This window comes from Watersipora subatra, chromosome 4, assembly GCF_963576615.1.
Source record: "Watersipora subatra chromosome 4, tzWatSuba1.1, whole genome shotgun sequence".
NCBI classification, from domain to species: domain Eukaryota; kingdom Metazoa; phylum Bryozoa; class Gymnolaemata; order Cheilostomatida; family Watersiporidae; genus Watersipora; species Watersipora subatra.
Window position 1 is genome coordinate 47,038,428 of NC_088711.1, and position 19,998 is coordinate 47,058,425.

Sequence of the window (19,998 nt, forward strand, 5' to 3'; positions counted from 1 at the left end):
TAAACAAATTAATCATTATGAGAGACGTCTTTATAAATTAGCTCATGACCCAGAGTACTGAAAATTGGAACAGAGAATTGAATAACTCACCGCAAACCTGATATAAACAGAGGAATTGTACTTCCTTCTCTGAACACTCAAGTGATGCTAAGATAAATTCTACAGTGAGATTCCACTCAAAACATCAACAATTTTAATTTGAGAGTAAACAATAGAGGAAATCAAGTGTACAAAAATCAGTCTAAATATATCAGTCTAAATATTCAACGGTGAATAACATGAGATTTTTCTAAACATTGCGCCATATTTTTGTCTGAGACATGGGATGTCTGTCGTGATGGGCAAGCTGATTGTCAGAAAGCATGTTTTTTTCAATGAAAGCCAGAAACTGATGAAGATTACGAGTATAAAACAAACTGAATCACAATGAAATAATACCACCATTGTGAACAAAAATATTTCGTTGAACAAAGTTGTTCTACGATTATCACTAAAAAATTAGTAAAATTTACTCAAAACATATTTTAAGTGTCATAATAATAACAAGTTAAATAGTATTTTAATAACATTTAAGAGTATTCACTGAGCTCAGTAACACTCACCTCAGGTGAACAGAACAGATTTTGAACACGAAGCTTGATGCAAGGTCTGATTGTCTCTGGTTCAGCATCCTGGTCTGGATCCACCAAAGTGTCACTGAGCTCACTATCACTAAGGTCTCTCTCTTCTGGTGCTTGGACAAGAACAGGACTCACTGCAACTACCGGACCATTCTGATCACTTGGGACTCCCTCCTCTTGCTGTGCTTGGACAGTAACAGTATTTCCTGCAACTACCAAACCCTGTGTTAATCCAACAATGTATGTAAAATCTGATGGCACAAACTGACACAGAGTATACATATCGTGTCAAAGACAAAGCACTTTCTGTATGAGAGTGCCTGATTAATCCAGTTTCATGTGGATGTCACTAACATATCTGAGAGTATCCGTGTTAAAAAACTTTTAGGGTACTTTCAGATTATCTCGCTGTACCTTAGCATACTTTTTGTAAAATGGGGCATGTGATAAGTACTGATTTAGTCCTATGTGCATCCATATGCAAGGAGTTCTCCTATCATCTACATGTAATTTTCAGTGATATGTAACTGATACAGTAACTACTTGATTCGTGGCCAGTACATAAATCTGATAAAATATTATTAGCAAATATGTTAGTTAAAAGGCAAGCTTGAGAGTATCGTAGCCTACATACATTAAAATATTTATTAAGACCTCAGGCTAAACTGCTAATAATGCATTGCAATGCGTAGCATATCAACTACATACTTCTACTAAAATTAATCACAGTTTACCCTGGTGCACTTCCAGTAAGTCAAAAATCATCATAATTCTATTAGGAGTGCATTCATAGAGTACAAGACTGGAATTGAAACATCTCACATGTACCATAATCACATACTGCATACATAGATATCGCAAAGACCACTTCAACTAAAATGAAACATAAGTCTGTATGAGACAGCCACATGGCATATACCTGCAGGTGTGGCCTGGGGAAAAGGGGAGAGGCTTTCCAGATACTTTTTAATGATGCGTTCTTTCTGATCATCGAGTGGATAACCTTAAAAGAGAACATTATAAAAGTCATAGAATTATCTTAAAATGTTATTAAATTATACAACTCTCTAGTTAGAACTTCACTTCAGCTTTATGACAAAAAATATAAAACTTACAAGGCCTCATAAGAGCAGATGGTACTGTTGGTTTTTTAGTTCCACTACGCTCACAGGTAAGCTTCTGTTCTCCAGAATACTGTGTAATGGCTAAACTGTCACCTTTTAGATAAAACCAACTTGGATCAACAGATTTTTTTGGACTTTGATCTTTGAGAAAAAGGCAATGGCCACAGTAGACATGGACAGACTGCTGACTGGCAGCCCAAGCAGTGGAAAGGACCTTTAAAACGCTTTGGGTTGTTTTTTCAAGCCGTTTCCATAGATTTCCCAAGTTTGTTACCTCATCAGAGGAGCTTTGCAGAGTGACCTTCTGGTTAGTGACATTATGAATGAGGTGTAACGCTAGTTCATCGTAATAGACCGTTACACCATCATTTTTAACAAGGGTCGTATTCTGGTCATCTGCAAGCTCATCCAACACAGCAACTGTCATTAGCTGGAACGCATAATTCGGTAATGGCAGCCCTCTCATTTCCATGACAACCCTCAACCGGATCCGTTCATCAGTTTCCCAAGATGCTCCTATGCTTTCAGTTGCAAAATATGGTACTATATAAGCATATCTTGTTTCCGAGGTTTGATCTGTACTATTCTGTTTTATGGGTCCATGTAAGACCCAGAAGCTTTTCAGTAGCTCTATGGCTAAGTCCCACGGAAAGTTGGACTCAGTTTCAAAGACACGGAGGAGATGGTGTAAGAGAAATTCGTCCAGGATGCCGTATGTTAGAAACTTCTCTACGGACTCTATGTATGAAGCTTGACTGATGTTTTTTCCATTGTGATCAAACTCCCTGAAATTCTCGATTCTCCGTTGCCACTCATCATGTGAGCGATGATGAAAAAGCATGGCTATCATTGCAGTCATCTTTGGTATGTCACGGAATATAAAACCCTTCAACGAGTCTATAGACTCATACCACAGAATCTGTCCTACATTATGCATGTATCTCAGAATATACAAGCACTTCTCTCTTGGATATTTAGATTCTATTTCTGACAAAGCAACAGCTGGTTTTTCAAAGCCATGTTCTACAAAGTTGCACAAATCATTCCATTCTTTTGGGAGGGTCACTATGAACTTTACGCAACGATCATCGAGAGCTTTTCTTAGTTCTTCTATTTGATGAGACTCATTGCCAAACACAAATGTATTTTCTTCAGTGAATACGTCAACATTTTTGTCTGATAGGAACTCTATTCTATGGAGAACCTTTTTTCTGCTAGGCAGTTTCTCAGCTTCCAACACTTGATTGCGTAAATCTGTTGAACATTTGAAAATATTCTCTTTGCAATCACAAAGTTCCTGATCAGAGAGCTTATCCGAGTGAGTAAAAACAAGGAGAGGCGGCCCTAATAAAGGACAAGCTAGGTAGAGGTGAGATAGCCACCTCCAGCAAAGCTGTTCAGTTGCTATTTTTGCATTCTTGTTCTTGGTCAGGTTTTTGAACTTCTCCAAATTGACAACCAGAAGCGGTATATTCCTTTCCTTCAAGATGTATCGATAGGTGATGTGATAGATTTGGTGACCTCCATGATCAATCATCTTAGCTTGGGAATTTTCCAAATCCAAATTCTGGACGTCGAATACCCTCGTTGTCTCGTCGAATATGCTAGTGTCATCTCGATATGTCAGGTTACGGCTCCTCGATTGTAAAGATCTGACTAGGCTTGTTTTTCCTGCCATGGTATCACCGACAATAGAGACTGGAACAAGCTTTAGTTCAACTCCATCCTTGAAAAGGTCTTCAAAGTATGCTTTAACTGCTTCAATACCCTGGGAACAGACTGCATAAGGAGGAGAAACAAGCGCTGGACAATCCTCACAATTGAGATAGAAGAGATGCTTAAGCTCCAGGAGACTCTGATCAATGCTTGATAGCTTCCTGTTGCCAGCGAGGTTCAGAGAGTGTAGTTCTCGGCATTGGAATAAGTTAGCAGGCACAGTAGTGAGCTCATTTTCGTCGCAGTCTAAACTCTCCAGCTGACTGAGATTCTTCAGCCTGTAATTATACACAAACAATATACATTATTTATAACAAATACCTTCAAATTATTGGATAGTATTTTCTTTTTAAACATTTAATCAGACAAGTGGTAATAATCATCACTATTTGTATAAGTAAAACATATAAAGAGAGAAACTTATTTAAACATTCCTATTTAAACATTTAATCAGACAAGTGGTAATAATCATCACTATTTGTATAAGTAAAACATATAAAGATAGAGACTAATTTAAACATTCCTATTTAAGCATTTAATCTGACAAGTGGTAATAATCATCACTATTTGTATAAGTAAAACATATAAAGAGAGAAGCTTATTTAAACATTTCTATTTAAACATTTAATCAGACAAGTGGTAATAATCATCACTATTAGTATAAGTAAAACATATAAAGAGAGAAACTTATTTAAACATTCCTATTTAAGCATTTAATCTGACAAGTGGTAATAATCACCACTACTTGTATAAGTAAAACATATAAAGAGAGAAACTTATTTAAACATTCCTATTTAAGCATTTAATCTGACAAGTGGTAGTAATCATCACTATTTGTATAAGTAAAACATGAAAAGAGAGAAACTTATTTAAACATTCCTATTTAAACATTTAATCTGACAAGTGGTAATAATCATCACTATTTGTATAAGTAAAACATATAAAGAGAGAAACTTATTTAAACATTCCTATTTAAACATTTAATCTGACAAGTGGTAATAATCATCACTATTTGTATAAGTAAAACATATAAAGAGAGAAGCTTATTTAAACATTCCTATTTAAACATTTAATCAGACAAGTGGTAATAATCATCACTATTTGTATAAGTAAAACATATAAAGAAGGAAACTTATTTAAACATTTCTATTTAAACATTTAATCTGACAAGTGGTAATAATCATCACTATTTGTATAAGTGAAAAATATAAAGAGAGAAACTTAGTTAAACACTCATATTTAAACATTTAATCAGACAAGTGGTAATAATCATCACTATTTGTATAAGTAAAACATATAAAGAGAGAAACTTATTTAAACATTCCTATTTATACATTTAATCTGACAAGTGGTAATAGTCATCACTATTTGTATAAGTAAAACATATAAAGAGAGAAGCTTATTTAAACATTTCTATTTAAACATTTAATCTGACAAGTGGTAATAATCATCACTATTTGTATAAGTAAAACATATAAAGAGAGAAACTTATTTAAACATTCCTATTTAAACATTTAATCTGACAAGTGGTAATAGTCATCACTATTTGTATAAGTAAAACATATAAAGAGAGAAACTTATTTGAACATTTCTATTTAAACATATAATCTGACAAGTGGTAATAATTATCACTATTTGTATAAGTAAAACATATAAAGAGAGAAACTTATTTAAACATTCCTATTTAAACATTTAATGTGAGAAGTGGTAATAATCATCACTAATTGTATAAGTAAAACATATAAAGAGAGAAACTTATTTAAACATTCCTATTTAAACATTTAATCAGACAAGTGGTAATAATCATCACTATTTGTATAAGTAAAACATATAAAGATAGAGACTTATTCAAACATTCCTATTTAAGCATTTAATCTGACAAGTGGTAATAATCATCACTATTTGTATAAGGAAAACATATAAAGAGAGAAGCTTATTTAAACATTCTTATTAAAACATTTAATCAGACAAGTGGTAATAATCATCACTATTTGTATAAGTGAAAAATATAAAGAGAGAAACTTATTTAAACATTCCTATTTAAACATTTAATCAGACAAGTGGTAATAATCATCACTATTTGTATAAGTAAAACATATAAAGATAGAAACTTATTTAAACATTCCTATTTAAACATTTAATCTGACAAGTGGTAATAATCATCACTATTTGTATAAGTAAAACATATAAAGAGAGAAGCTTATTTAAACATTCCTATTTAAACATTTAATCTGACAAGTGGGAATAATCATCACTATTTGTATAAGTAAAACATATAAAGAGAGAAGCTTATTTAAACATTCCTATTTAAACATTTAATCTGACAAGTGGTAATAATCATCACTATTTGTATAAGTAAAACATATAAAGAGAGAAGCTTATTTAAACATTCCTATTTAAACATTTAATCAGACAAGTGGTAATAATCATCACTATTTGTATAAGTAAAACATATAAAGAGAGAAACTTATTTAAACATTCCTATTTAAACATTTAATCAGACAAGTGGTAATAATCATCACTATTTGTATAAGTAAAACATATAAAGAGGGAAACTTATTTAAACAATTCTATTTAAACATTTAATCTGACAAGTGGTAATAATCACCACTATTAGTATAAGTAAAACATATAAACAGAAACTTATTTAAACATTCCTATTTAAACATTTAATCTGACAAGTGGTAATAATCATCACTATTTGTATAAGTAAAACATATAAAGAGAGAAACTTATTTAAACATTCCTAATTAAGCATTTAATCTGACAGGTGGTAGTAATCATCACTATTTGTGTAAGTAAAACATATAAAGAGAGAAACTTATTTAAACATTCCTATTTAAACATTTAATCTGACAAGTGGTAATAATCATCACTATTTGTATAAGTAAAACATATAAAGAGAGAAACTTATTTAAACATTCCTATTTAAACATTTAATGTGACAAGTGGTAGTAGTCATCACTATTTGTATAAGTAAAGCATATAAAGAGAGAAACTTATTTAAACATTCCTATTTAAGCATTTAATCTGACAAGTGGTAGTAATCATCACTATTTGTATAAGTAAAACATATAAAGAGAGAAACTTATTTAAACATTCCTATTTAAACATTTAATCTGACAAGTGGTAATAATCATCACTATTTGTATAAGTAAAACATATAAAGAGAGAAACTTATTTAAACATTCCTATTTAAGCATTTAATCTGACAAGTGGTAGTAATCATCACTATTTGTATAAGTAAAACATATAAAGAGAGAAACTTATTTAAACATTCCTATTTAAACATTTAATCTGACAAGTGGTAATAATCATCACTATTTGTATAAGTAAAACAGATAAAGAGAGAAACTTATTTAAACATTCCTATTTAAATATTTAATCTGACAAGTGGTAATAATCATCACTATTTGTATAAGTAAAACATATAAAGAGAGAAACTTATTTAAACATTCCTATTTAAGCATTTAATCTGACAAGTGGTAGTAATCATCACTATTTGTATAAGTAAAACATATAAAGAGAGAAACTTATTTAAACATTCCTATTTAAACATTTAATCTGACAAGTGGTAATAATCATCACTATTTGTATAAGTAAAACATATAAAGAGAGAAACTTATTTAAACATTCCTATTTAAACATTTAATCTGACAAGTGGTAATAATCATCACTATTTGTATAAGTAAAACATATAAAGAGAGAAGCTTATCTAAACATTCCTATTTAAACATTTAATCAGACAAGTGGTAATAATCATCACTATTTGTATCAGTAAAACATATAAAGAGAGAAACTTATTAAAACATTCCTATTTAAACATTTAATCTGATAAATGGTAATAATCATCACTATTTGTATCAGTAAAACATATAAAGAGAGAAACTTATTTAAACATTCCTATTTAAACATTTAATCTGACAAGTGGTAATAATCATCACTATTTGTATAAGTAAAACATATAAAGAGAGAAGCTTATTTAAACATTCCTGTTTAAGCATTTAATCTGACAAGTGGTAATAATCATCACTATTTGTATGAGTAAAACATATAAAGAGAGAAACTTATTTGAACATTCCTATTTAAACATTTAATCTGACAAGTGGTAATAATCATCACTATTTGTATAAGTAAAACATATAAAGAGAGAAACTTATTTAAACATTCCTATTTAAACATTTAATCTGACAAGTGGTAATAATCATCACTATTTGTATAAGTAAAACATATAAAGAGAGAAACTTATTTAAACATTCCTATTTAAACATTTAATCTGACAAGTGGTAATAATCATCACTATTTGTATAAGTAAAACATATAAAGAGAGAAGCTTATCTAAACATTCCTATTTAAACATTTAATCTGACAAGTGGTAGTAATCATCACTATTTGTATAAGTAAAACATATAAAGATAGAAACTTATTTAAACATTCCTATTTAAACATTTAATCTGACAAGTGGTAATAATCATCACTATTAGTATAAGTAAAACATATAAAGAGAGAAGCTTATTTAAACATTCCTGTTTAAGCATTTAATCTGACAAGTGGTAATAATCATCACTATTTGTATAAGTAAAACATATAAAGAGAGAAACTTATTTAAACATTCCTATTTAAACATTTAATCTGACAAGTGGTAATAATCATCACTGTTAGTATAAGTAAAACCTATAAAGAGAGAAGCTTATTTAAACATTCCTGTTTAAGCATTTAATCTGACAAGTGGTAGTAATCATCACTATTTGTATAAGTAAAACATATAAAGAGAGAAACTTATTTAAACATTCCTATTTAAACATTTAATCTGACAAGTGGTAATAATCATCACTATTAGTATAAGTAAAACATATAAAGAGAGAAGCTTATTTAAACATTCCTGTTTAAGCATTTAATCTGACAAGTGGCAATAATCGTCACTATTTGTATAAGTAAAACATATAAAGATAGAAACTTATTTAAACATTCCTATTTAAGCATTTAATCTGACAAGTGGTAGTAATCATCACTATTTGTATAAGTAAAACATATAAAGAGAGAAACTTATTTAAACATTCCTATTTAAACATTTAATCTGACAAGTGGTAATAATCATCACTATTTGTATAAGTAAAACATATAAAGATAGAAACTTATTTAAACATTTCTATTTAAACATTTAATCTGACAAGTGGTAATAATCATCACTATTTGTATAAGTAAAACATATAAAGATAGAAGCTTATTTAAACATTCCTATTTAAACATTTAATCTGACAAGTGGTAATAATCATCACTATTTGTATAAGTAAAACATATAAAGATAGAAGCTTATTTAAACATTCCTATTTAAACATTTAATCAGACAAGTGGTTATAATCATCACTATTTGTATAAGTAAAACATATAAAGAGAAAAGCTTATTTAAACATTCTTATTTAAACATTTAATCAGACAAGTGGTAATAATCATCACTATTTGTATAAGTAAAACATATAAAGAGAGAAACTTATTTAAACATTCTTATTTAAACATTTAATCAGACAAGTGGTAATAATCATCACTATTTGTATAAGTAAAACATAAAGAGAGAAACTTATTTAAACATTCCTATTTAAACATTTAATCTGACAAGTGGTAATAATCATCACTATTTGTATAAGTAAAACATATAAAGAGAGAAACTTATTTAAACATTCCTATTTAAACATTTAATCTGACAAGTGGTAATAATCATCACTATTTGTATAAGTAAAACATAAAGAGAGAAACTTATTTAAACATTCCTATTTAAACATTTAATCTGACAAGTGGTAATAATCATCACTATTTGTATAAGTAAAACATATAAAGAGAGAAACTTATTTAAACATTCCTATTTAAACATTTAATCTGACAAGTGGTAATAATCATCACTATTTGTATAAGTAAAACATATAAAGAGAGAAACTTATTTAAACATTCTTATTTAAACATTTAATCAGACAAGTGGTAATAATCATCACTATTTGTATAAGTAAAACATATAAAGATAGAAACTTATTTAAACATTCCTATTTAAACATTTAATCTGACAAGTGGTAATAATCATCACTATTTGTATAAGTAAAACATATAAAGATAGAAACTTATTTAAACATTCCTATTTAAGCATTTAATCTGACAAGTGGTAGTAATCATCACTATTTGTATAAGTAAAACATGAAAAGAGAGAAACTTATTTAAACATTCCTATTTAAACATTTAATCTGACAAGTGGTAATAATCATCACTATTTGTATAAGTAAAACATATAAAGAGAGAAACTTATTTAAACATTCCTATTTAAACATTTAATCTGACAAGTGGTAATAATCATCACTATTTGTATAAGTAAAACATATAAAGAGAGAAGCTTATTTAAACATTCCTATTTAAACATTTAATCTGACAAGTGGTAATAATCATCACTATTTGTATAAGTAAAACATGTAAAGAGAGAAGCTTATTTAAACATTCCTATTTAAACATTTAATCTGACAAGTGGTAATAATCATCACTATTTGTATAAGTAAAACATATAAAGAGAGAAACTTATTTAAACATTCCTATTTAAACATTTAATCAGACAAGTGGTAATAATCATCACTATTTGTATAAGTAAAACATATAAAGAGAGAAACTTATTTAAACATTCCTATTTAAACATTTAATCAGACAAGTGGTAATAATCATCACTATTTGTATAAGTAAAACATATAAAGAGAGAAGCTTATTTAAACATTCCTATTTAAACATTTAATCAGACAAGTGGTAATAATCATCACTATTTGTATAAGTAAAACATGTAAAGAGAGAAGCTTATTTAAACATTCCTATTTAAACATTTAATCTGACAAGTGGTAATAATCATCACTATTTGTATAAGTAAAACATATAAAGATAGAAACTTATTTAAACATTCCTATTTAAACATTTAATCTGACAAGTGGTAATAATCATCACTATTTGTATAAGTAAAACATATAAAGAGAGAAACTTATTTAAACATTCCTATTTAAACATTTAATCTGACAAGTGGTCATAATCATCACTATTTGTATAAGTGAAAAATATAAAGAGAGAAACTTAGTTAAACACTCATATTTAAACATTTAATCAGACAAGTGGTAATAATCATCACTATTTGTATAAGTAAAACATATAAAGAGAGAAACTTATTTAAACATTCCTATTTATACATTTAATCTGACAAGTGGTAATAGTCATCACTATTTGTATAAGTAAAACATATAAAGAGAGAAGCTTATTTAAACATTTCTATTTAAACATTTAATCTGACAAGTGGTAATAATCATCACTATTTGTATAAGTAAAACATATAAAGAGAGAAACTTATTTAAACATTCCTATTTAAACATTTAATCAGACAAGTGGTAATAATCATCACTATTTGTATAAGTAAAACATATAAAGAGAGAAACTTATTTAAACATTTCTATTTAAACATTTAATCTGACAAGTGGTAATAATCATCACTATTTATATAAGTAAAACATATAAAGATAGAAACTTATTTAAACATTCCTATTTAAACATTTAATCAGACAAGTGGTAATAATCATCACTATTTGTATAAGTAAAACATATAAAGAGAGAAACTTATTTAAACATTTCTATTTAAACATTTAATCTGACAAGTGGTCATAATCATCACTATTTGTATAAGTGAAAAATATAAAGAGAGAAACTTAGTTAAACACTCATATTTAAACATTTAATCAGACAAGTGGTAATAATCATCACTATTTGTATAAGTAAAACATATAAAGAGAGAAACTTATTTAAACATTCCTATTTATACATTTAATCTGACAAGTGGTAATAGTCATCACTATTTGTATAAGTAAAACATATAAAGAGAGAAGCTTATTTAAACATTTCTATTTAAACATTTAATCTGACAAGTGGTAATAATCATCACTATTTGTATAAGTAAAACATATAAAGAGAGAAACTTATTTAAACATTCCTATTTAAACATTTAATCTGACAAGTGGTAATAATCATCACTATTTGTATAAGTAAAACATATAAAGATAGAAACTTATTTAAACATTCCTATTTAAACATTTAATCAGACAAGTGGTAATAATCATCACTATTTGTATAAGTAAAACATATAAAGAGAGAAACTTATTTAAACATTCCTATTTAAACATTTAATCAGACAAGTGGTAATAATCATCACTATTTGTATAAGTAAAACATATAAAGAGAGAAACTTATTTAAACATTTCTATTTAAACATTTAATCTGACAAGTGGTCATAATCATCACTATTTGTATAAGTGAAAAATATAAAGAGAGAAACTTAGTTAAACACTCATATTTAAACATTTAATCAGACAAGTGGTAATAATCATCACTATTTGTATAAGTAAAACATATAAAGAGAGAAACTTATTTAAACATTCCTATTTATACATTTAATCTGACAAGTGGTAATAGTCATCACTATTTGTATAAGTAAAACATATAAAGAGAGAAGCTTATTTAAACATTTCTATTTAAACATTTAATCTGACAAGTGGTAATAATCATCACTATTTGTATAAGTAAAACATATAAAGAGAGAAACTTATTTAAACATTCCTATTTAAACATTTAATCTGACAAGTGGTAATAGTCATCACTATTTGTATAAGTAAAACATATAAAGAGAGAAACTTATTTAAACATTTCTATTTAAACATATAATCTGACAAGTGGTAATAATTATCACTATTTGTATAAGTAAAACATATAAAGAGAGAAACTTATTTAAACATTCCTAGTTAAACATTTAATCTGACAAGTGGTAATAATCATCACTATTTGTATAAGTAAAACAGATAAAGAGAGAAACTTATTTAAACATTCCTATTTAAACATTTAATCTGACAAGTGGTAATAATCATCACTATTTGTATAAGTAAAACATATAAAGAGAGAAGCTTATTTAAACATTCCTGTTTAAGCATTTAATCTGACAAGTGGCAATAATCGTCACTATTTGTATAAGTAAAACATATAAAGATAGAAACTTATTTAAACATTCCTTTTTAAAAATTTAATCTGACAAGTGGTAATAATCATCACTATTTGTATAAGTAAAACATATAAAGATAGAAACTTATTTAAACATTTCTATTTAAACATTTAATCTGAAAAGTGGTAATAATCATCACTATTTGTATAAGTAAAACATATAAAGATAGAAGCTTATTTAAACATTCCTATTTAAACATTTAATCTGACAAGTGGTAATAATCATCACTATTTGTATAAGTAAAACATATAAAGATAGAAGCTTATTTAAACATTTCTATTTAAACATTTAATCAGACAAGTGGTTATAATCATCACTATTTGTATAAGTGAAAAATATAAAGAGAGAAACTTAGTTAAACACTCATATTTAAACATTTAATCAGACAAGTGGTAATAATCATCACTATTTGTATAAGTAAAACATATAAAGAGAGAAGCTTATTTAAACATTCCTATTTAAACATTTAATCTGACAAGTGGTAATAATCACCACTATTTGTATAAGTAAAACATATAAAGAGAGAAGCTTATTTAAACATTCCTATTTAAACATTTAATCAGACAAGTGGTTATAATCATCACTATTTGTATAAGTAAAACATATAAAGAGAAAAGCTTATTTAAACATTCTTATTTAAACATTTAATCAGACAAGTGGTAATAATCATCACTATTTGTATAAGTAAAACATATAAAGAGAGAAACTTATTTAAACATTCTTATTTAAACATTTAATCAGACAAGTGGTAATAATCATCACTATTTGTATAAGTAAAACATATAAAGAGAGAAACTTATTTAAACATTCCTATTTAAACATTTAATCTGACAAGTGGTAATAATCATCACTATTTGTATAAGTAAAACATAAAGAGAGAAACTTATTTAAACATTCCTATTTAAACATTTAATCTGACAAGTGGTAATAATCATCACTATTTGTATAAGTAAAACATAAAGAGAGAAACTTATTTAAACATTCCTATTTAAACATTTAATCTGACAAGTGGTAATAATCATCACTATTTGTATAAGTAAAACATATAAAGAGAGAAACTTATTTAAACATTCCTATTTAAACATTTAATCTGACAAGTGGTAATAATCATCACTATTTGTATAAGTAAAACATATAAAGAGAGAAACTTATTTAAACATTCTTATTTAAACATTTAATCAGACAAGTGGTAATAATCATCACTATTTGTATAAGTAAAACATATAAAGATAGAAACTTATTTAAACATTCCTATTTAAGCATTTAATCTGACAAGTGGTAGTAATCATCACTATTTGTATAAGTAAAACATGAAAAGAGAGAAACTTATTTAAACATTCCTATTTAAACATTTAATCTGACAAGTGGTAATAATCATCACTATTTGTATAAGTAAAACATATAAAGAGAGAAACTTATTTAAACATTCCTATTTAAACATTTAATCTGACAAGTGGTAATAATCATCACTATTTGTATAAGTAAAACATATAAAGAGAGAAGCTTATTTAAACATTCCTATTTAAACATTTAATCAGACAAGTGGTAATAATCATCACTATTTGTATAAGTAAAACATATAAAGAGAGAAACTTATTTAAACATTTCTATTTAAACATTTAATCTGACAAGTGGTCATAATCATCACTATTTGTATAAGTGAAAAATATAAAGAGAGAAACTTAGTTAAACACTCATATTTAAACATTTAATCAGACAAGTGGTAATAATTATCACTAATTGTATAAGTAAAACATATAAAGAGAGAAACTTATTTAAACATTTCTATTTAAACATTTAATCTGACAAGTGGTCATAATCATCACTATTTGTATAAGTGAAAAATATAAAGAGAGAAACTTAGTTAAACACTCATATTTAAACATTTAATCTGACAAGTGGTAATAATCATCACTATTTGTATAAGTAAAACATATAAAGAGAGAAACTTATTTAAACATTCCTATTTAAACATTTAATCTAACAAGTGGTAATAATCATCACTATTTGTATAAGTAAAACATATAAAGAGAGAAGCTTATTTAAACATTCCTATTTATACATTTAATCTGACAAGTGGTAATAGTCATCACTATTTGTATAAGTAAAACATATAAAGAGAGAAGCTTATTTAAACATTTCTATTTAAACATTTAATCTGACAAGTGGTAATAATCATCACTATTTGTATAAGTAAAACATATAAAGAGAGAAACTTATTTAAACATTCCTATTTAAACATTTAATCTGACAAGTGGTAATAGTCATCACTATTTGTATAAGTAAAACATATAAAGAGAGAAACTTATTTAAACATTTCTATTTAAACATATAATCTGACAAGTGGTAATAATTATCACTATTTGTATAAGTAAAACATATAAAGAGAGAAACTTATTTAAACATTCCTAGTTAAACATTTAATCTGACAAGTGGTAATAATCATCACTATTTGTATAAGTAAAACAGATAAAGAGAGAAACTTATTTAAACATTCCTATTTAAATATTTAATCTGACAAGTGGTAATAATCATCACTATTTGTATAAGTAAAACATATAAAGAGAGAAACTTATTTAAACATTCCTATTTAAGCATTTAATCTGACAAGTGGTAGTAATCATCACTATTTGTATAAGTAAAACATATAAAGAGAGAAACTTATTTAAACATTCCTATTTAAACATTTAATCTGACAAGTGGTAATAATCATCACTATTTGTATAAGTAAAACATATAAAGAGAGAAACTTATTTAAACATTCCTATTTAAATATTTAATCTGACAAGTGGTAATAATCATCACTATTTGTATAAGTAAAACATATAAAGAGAGAAACTTATTTAAACATTCCTATTTAAGCATTTAATCTGACAAGTGGTAGTAATCATCACTATTTGTATAAGTAAAACATATAAAGAGAGAAACTTTTTTAAACATTCCTATTTAAACATTTAATCTGACAAGTGGTAATAATCATCACTATTTGTATAAGTAAAACATATAAAGAGAGAAACTTATTTAAACATTCCTATTTAAACATTTAATCTGACAAGTGGTAATAATCATCACTATTTGTATAAGTAAAACATATAAAGAGAGAAGCTTATCTAAACATTCCTATTTAAACATTTAATCTGACAAATGGTAATAATCATCACTATTTGTATCAGTAAAACATATAAAGAGAGAAACTTATTAAAACATTCCTATTTAAACATTTAATCTGATAAATGGTAATAATCATCACTATTTGTATCAGTAAAACATATAAAGAGAGAAACTTATTTAAACATTCCTATTTAAACATTTAATCTGACAAGTGGTAATAATCATCACTATTTGTATAAGTAAAACATATAAAGAGAGAAACTTATTTAAACATTCCTATTTAAGCATTTAATCTGACAAGTGGTAGTAATCATCACTATTTGTATAAGTAAAACATATAAAGAGAGAAACTTATTTAAACATTCCTATTTAAACATTTAATCTGACAAGTGGTAATAATCATCACTATTTGTATAAGTAAAACATATAAAGAGAGAAACTTATTTAAACATTCCTATTTAAATATTTAATCTGACAAGTGGTAATAATCATCACTATTTGTATAAGTAAAACATATAAAGAGAGAAACTTATTTAAACATTCCTATTTAAGCATTTAATCTGACAAGTGGTAGTAATCATCACTATTTGTATAAGTAAAACATATAAAGAGAGAAACTTATTTAAACATTCCTATTTAAACATTTAATCTGACAAGTGGTAATAATCATCACTATTTGTATAAGTAAAACATATAAAGAGAGAAACTTATTTAAACATTCCTATTTAAACATTTAATCTGACAAGTGGTAATAATCATCACTATTTGTATAAGTAAAACATATAAAGAGAGAAGCTTATCTAAACATTCCTATTTAAACATTTAATCTGACAAATGGTAATAATCATCACTATTTGTATCAGTAAAACATATAAAGAGAGAAACTTATTAAAACATTCCTATTTAAACATTTAATCTGATAAATGGTAATAATCATCACTATTTGTATCAGTAAAACATATAAAGAGAGAAACTTATTTAAACATTCCTATTTAAACATTTAATCTGACAAATGGTAATAATCATCACTATTTGTATCAGTAAAACATATAAAGAGAGAAACTTATTAAAACATTCCTATTTAAACATTTAATCTGATAAATGGTAATAATCATCACTATTTGTATCAGTAAAACATATAAAGAGAGAAACTTATTTAAACATTCCTATTTAAACATTTAATCTGACAAGTGGTAATAATCATCACTATTTGTATAAGTAAAACATATAAAGAGAGAAGCTTATTTAAACATTCCTGTTTAAGCATTTAATCTGACAAGTGGTAATAATCATCACTATTTGTATAAGTAAAACATATAAAGAGAGAAGCTTATTTAAACATTCCTATTTAAACATTTAATCTGACAAATGGTAATAATCATCACTATTTGTATCAGTAAAACATATAAAGAGAGAAGCTTATCTAAACATTCCTATTTAAACATTTAATCTGACAAATGGTAATAATCATCACTATTTGTATCAGTAAAACATATAAAGAGAGAAACTTATTAAAACATTCCTATTTAAACATTTAATCTGATAAATGGTAATAATCATCACTATTTGTATCAGTAAAACATATAAAGAGAGAAGCTTATCTAAACATTCCTATTTAAACATTTAATCTGACAAATGGTAATAATCATCACTATTTGTATAAGTAAAACATATAAAGAGAGAAGCTTATTTAAACATTCCTGTTTAAGCATTTAATCTGACAAGTGGTAATAATCATCACTATTTGTATAAGTAAAACATATAAAGAGAGAAGCTTATCTAAACATTCCTATTTAAACATTTAATCTGACAAATGGTAATAATCATCACTATTTGTATCAGTAAAACATATAAAGAGAGAAACTTATTAAAACATTCCTATTTAAACATTTAATCTGATAAATGGTAATAATCATCACTATTTGTATCAGTAAAACATATAAAGAGAGAAGCTTATCTAAACATTCCTATTTAAACATTTAATCTGACAAATGGTAATAATCATCACTATTTGTATAAGTAAAACATATAAAGAGAGAAGCTTATTTAAACATTCCTGTTTAAGCATTTAATCTGACAAGTGGTAATAATCATCACTATTTGTATAAGTAAAACATATAAAGAGAGAAGCTTATCTAAACATTCCTATTTAAACATTTAATCTGACAAATGGTAATAATCATCACTATTTGTATCAGTAAAACATATAAAGAGAGAAGCTTATTTAAACATTCCTATTTAAACATTTAATCTGACAAGTGGTAATAATCATCACTATTTGTATAAGTAAAACATATAAAGAGAGAAGCTTATCTAAACATTCCTATTTAAACATTTAATCTGACAAATGGTAATAATCATCACTATTTGTATCAGTAAAACATATAAAGAGAGAAACTTATTAAAACATTCCTATTTAAACATTTAATCTGATAAATGGTAATAATCATCACTATTTGTATCAGTAAAACATATAAAGAGAGAAACTTATTTAAACATTCCTATTTAAACATTTAATCTGACAAGTGGTAATAATCATCACTATTTGTATAAGTAAAACATATAAAGAGAGAAGCTTATTTAAACATTCCTGTTTAAGCATTTAATCTGACAAGTGGTAATAATCATCACTATTTGTATGAGTAAAACATATAAAGAGAGAAACTTATTTAAACATTCCTATTTAAACATTTAATCTGACAAGTGGTAATAATCATCACTATTTGTATAAGTAAAACATATAAAGAGAGAAACTTATTTAAACATTCCTATTTAAACATTTAATCTGACAAGTGGTAATAATCATCACTATTTGTATAAGTAAAACATATAAAGAGAGAAACTTATTTAAACATTCCTATTTAAACATTTAATCTGACAAGTGGTAATAATCATCACTATTTGTATAAGTAAAACATATAAAGAGAGAAACTTATTTAAACATTCCTATTTATACATTTAATCAGACAAGTGGTAATAATCATCACTATTTGTATAAGTAAAACATATAAAGAGAGAAGCTTATCTAAACATTCCTATTTAAACATGTAATCAGACAAGTGGTAATAATCATCACTATTTGTATAAGTAAAACATATAAAGAGAGAAGCTTATCTAAACATTCCTATTTAAACATGTAATCTGACAAGTGGTAGTAATCATCACTATTTGTATAAGTAAAACATATAAAGATAGAAACTTATTTAAACATTCCTATTTAAACATTTAATCTGACAAGTGGTAATAATCATCACTATTAGTATAAGTAAAACATATAAAGAGAGAAGCTTATTTAAACATTCCTGTTTAAGCATTTAATCTGACAAGTGGTAATAATCATCACTATTTGTATAAGTAAAACATATAAAGAGAGAAACTTATTTAAACATTCCTATTTAAACATTTAATCTGACAAGTGGTAATAATCATCACTGTTAGTATAAGTAAAACCTATAAAGAGAGAAGCTTATTTAAACATTCCTGTTTAAGCATTTAATCTGACAAGTGGTAGTAATCATCACTATTTGTATAAGTAAAACATATAAAGAGAGAAACTTATTTAAACATTCCTATTTAAACATTTAATCTGACAAGTGGTAATAATCATCACTATTAGTATAAGTAAAACATATAAAGAGAGAAGCTTATTTAAACATTCCTGTTTAAGCATTTAATCTGACAAGTGGCAATAATCGTCACTATTTGTATAAGTAAAACATATAAAGATAGAAACTTATTTAAACATTCTTTTTTAAAAATTTAATCTGACAAGTGGTAATAATCATCACTATTTGTATAAGTAAAACATATAAAGATAGAAACTTATTTAAACATTTCTATTTAAACATTTAATCTGACAAGTGGTAATAATCATCACTATTTGTATAAGTAAAACATATAAAGATAGAAGCTTATTTAAACATTCCTATTCAAACATTTAATCTGACAAGTGGTAATAATCATCACTATTTGTATAAGTAAAACATATAAAGATAGAAGCTTATTTAAACATTCCTATTTAAACATTTAATCAGACAAGTGGTTATAATCATCACTATTTGTATAAGTAAAACATATAAAGAGAAAAGCTTATTTAAACATTCTTATTTAAACATTTAATCAGACAAGTGGTAATAATCATCACTATTTGTATAAGTAAAACATATAAAGATAGAAGCTTATTTAAACATTCCTATTTAAACATTTAATCAGACAAGTGGTTATAATCATCACTATTTGTATAAGTAAAACATATAAAGAGAAAAGCTTATTTAAACATTCTTATTTAAACATTTAATCAGACAAGTGGTAATAATCATCACTATTTGTATAAGTAAAACATATAAAGAGAGAAACTTATTTAAACATTCCTATT

The 19,998-nt window shown here is 26.0% G+C and overlaps 2 protein-coding genes across 2 annotated transcripts in view; both read right to left on the minus strand.

Moving 5' to 3' along the window:
* LOC137394298 (uncharacterized) overlaps nucleotides 1–3,422 on the minus strand; it is a 290,856-nt gene extending 287,434 nt beyond the window's left edge. Inside the window, exons 1-2 of the mRNA XM_068081015.1 lie at nucleotides 1,736–3,422; nucleotides 1,540–1,623 (exon numbers count right to left, since the gene is read on the minus strand). Of these exons, the coding sequence (XP_067937116.1) occupies nucleotides 1,540–1,623; nucleotides 1,736–3,422 (1,771 nt within the window). The remainder of the gene's footprint in view (nucleotides 1–1,539; nucleotides 1,624–1,735) is intronic.
* Nucleotides 3,423–3,504: 82 nt separating this feature from the next.
* LOC137394299 (leucine-rich repeat-containing protein 1-like) overlaps nucleotides 3,505–19,998 on the minus strand; it is a 113,776-nt gene continuing 97,282 nt past the window's right edge. Inside the window, exons 8-9 of the mRNA XM_068081016.1 lie at nucleotides 3,563–3,738; nucleotides 3,505–3,512 (exon numbers count right to left, since the gene is read on the minus strand). Coding sequence (XP_067937117.1) covers nucleotides 3,505–3,512; nucleotides 3,563–3,738 — 184 coding nt within the window. The remainder of the gene's footprint in view (nucleotides 3,513–3,562; nucleotides 3,739–19,998) is intronic.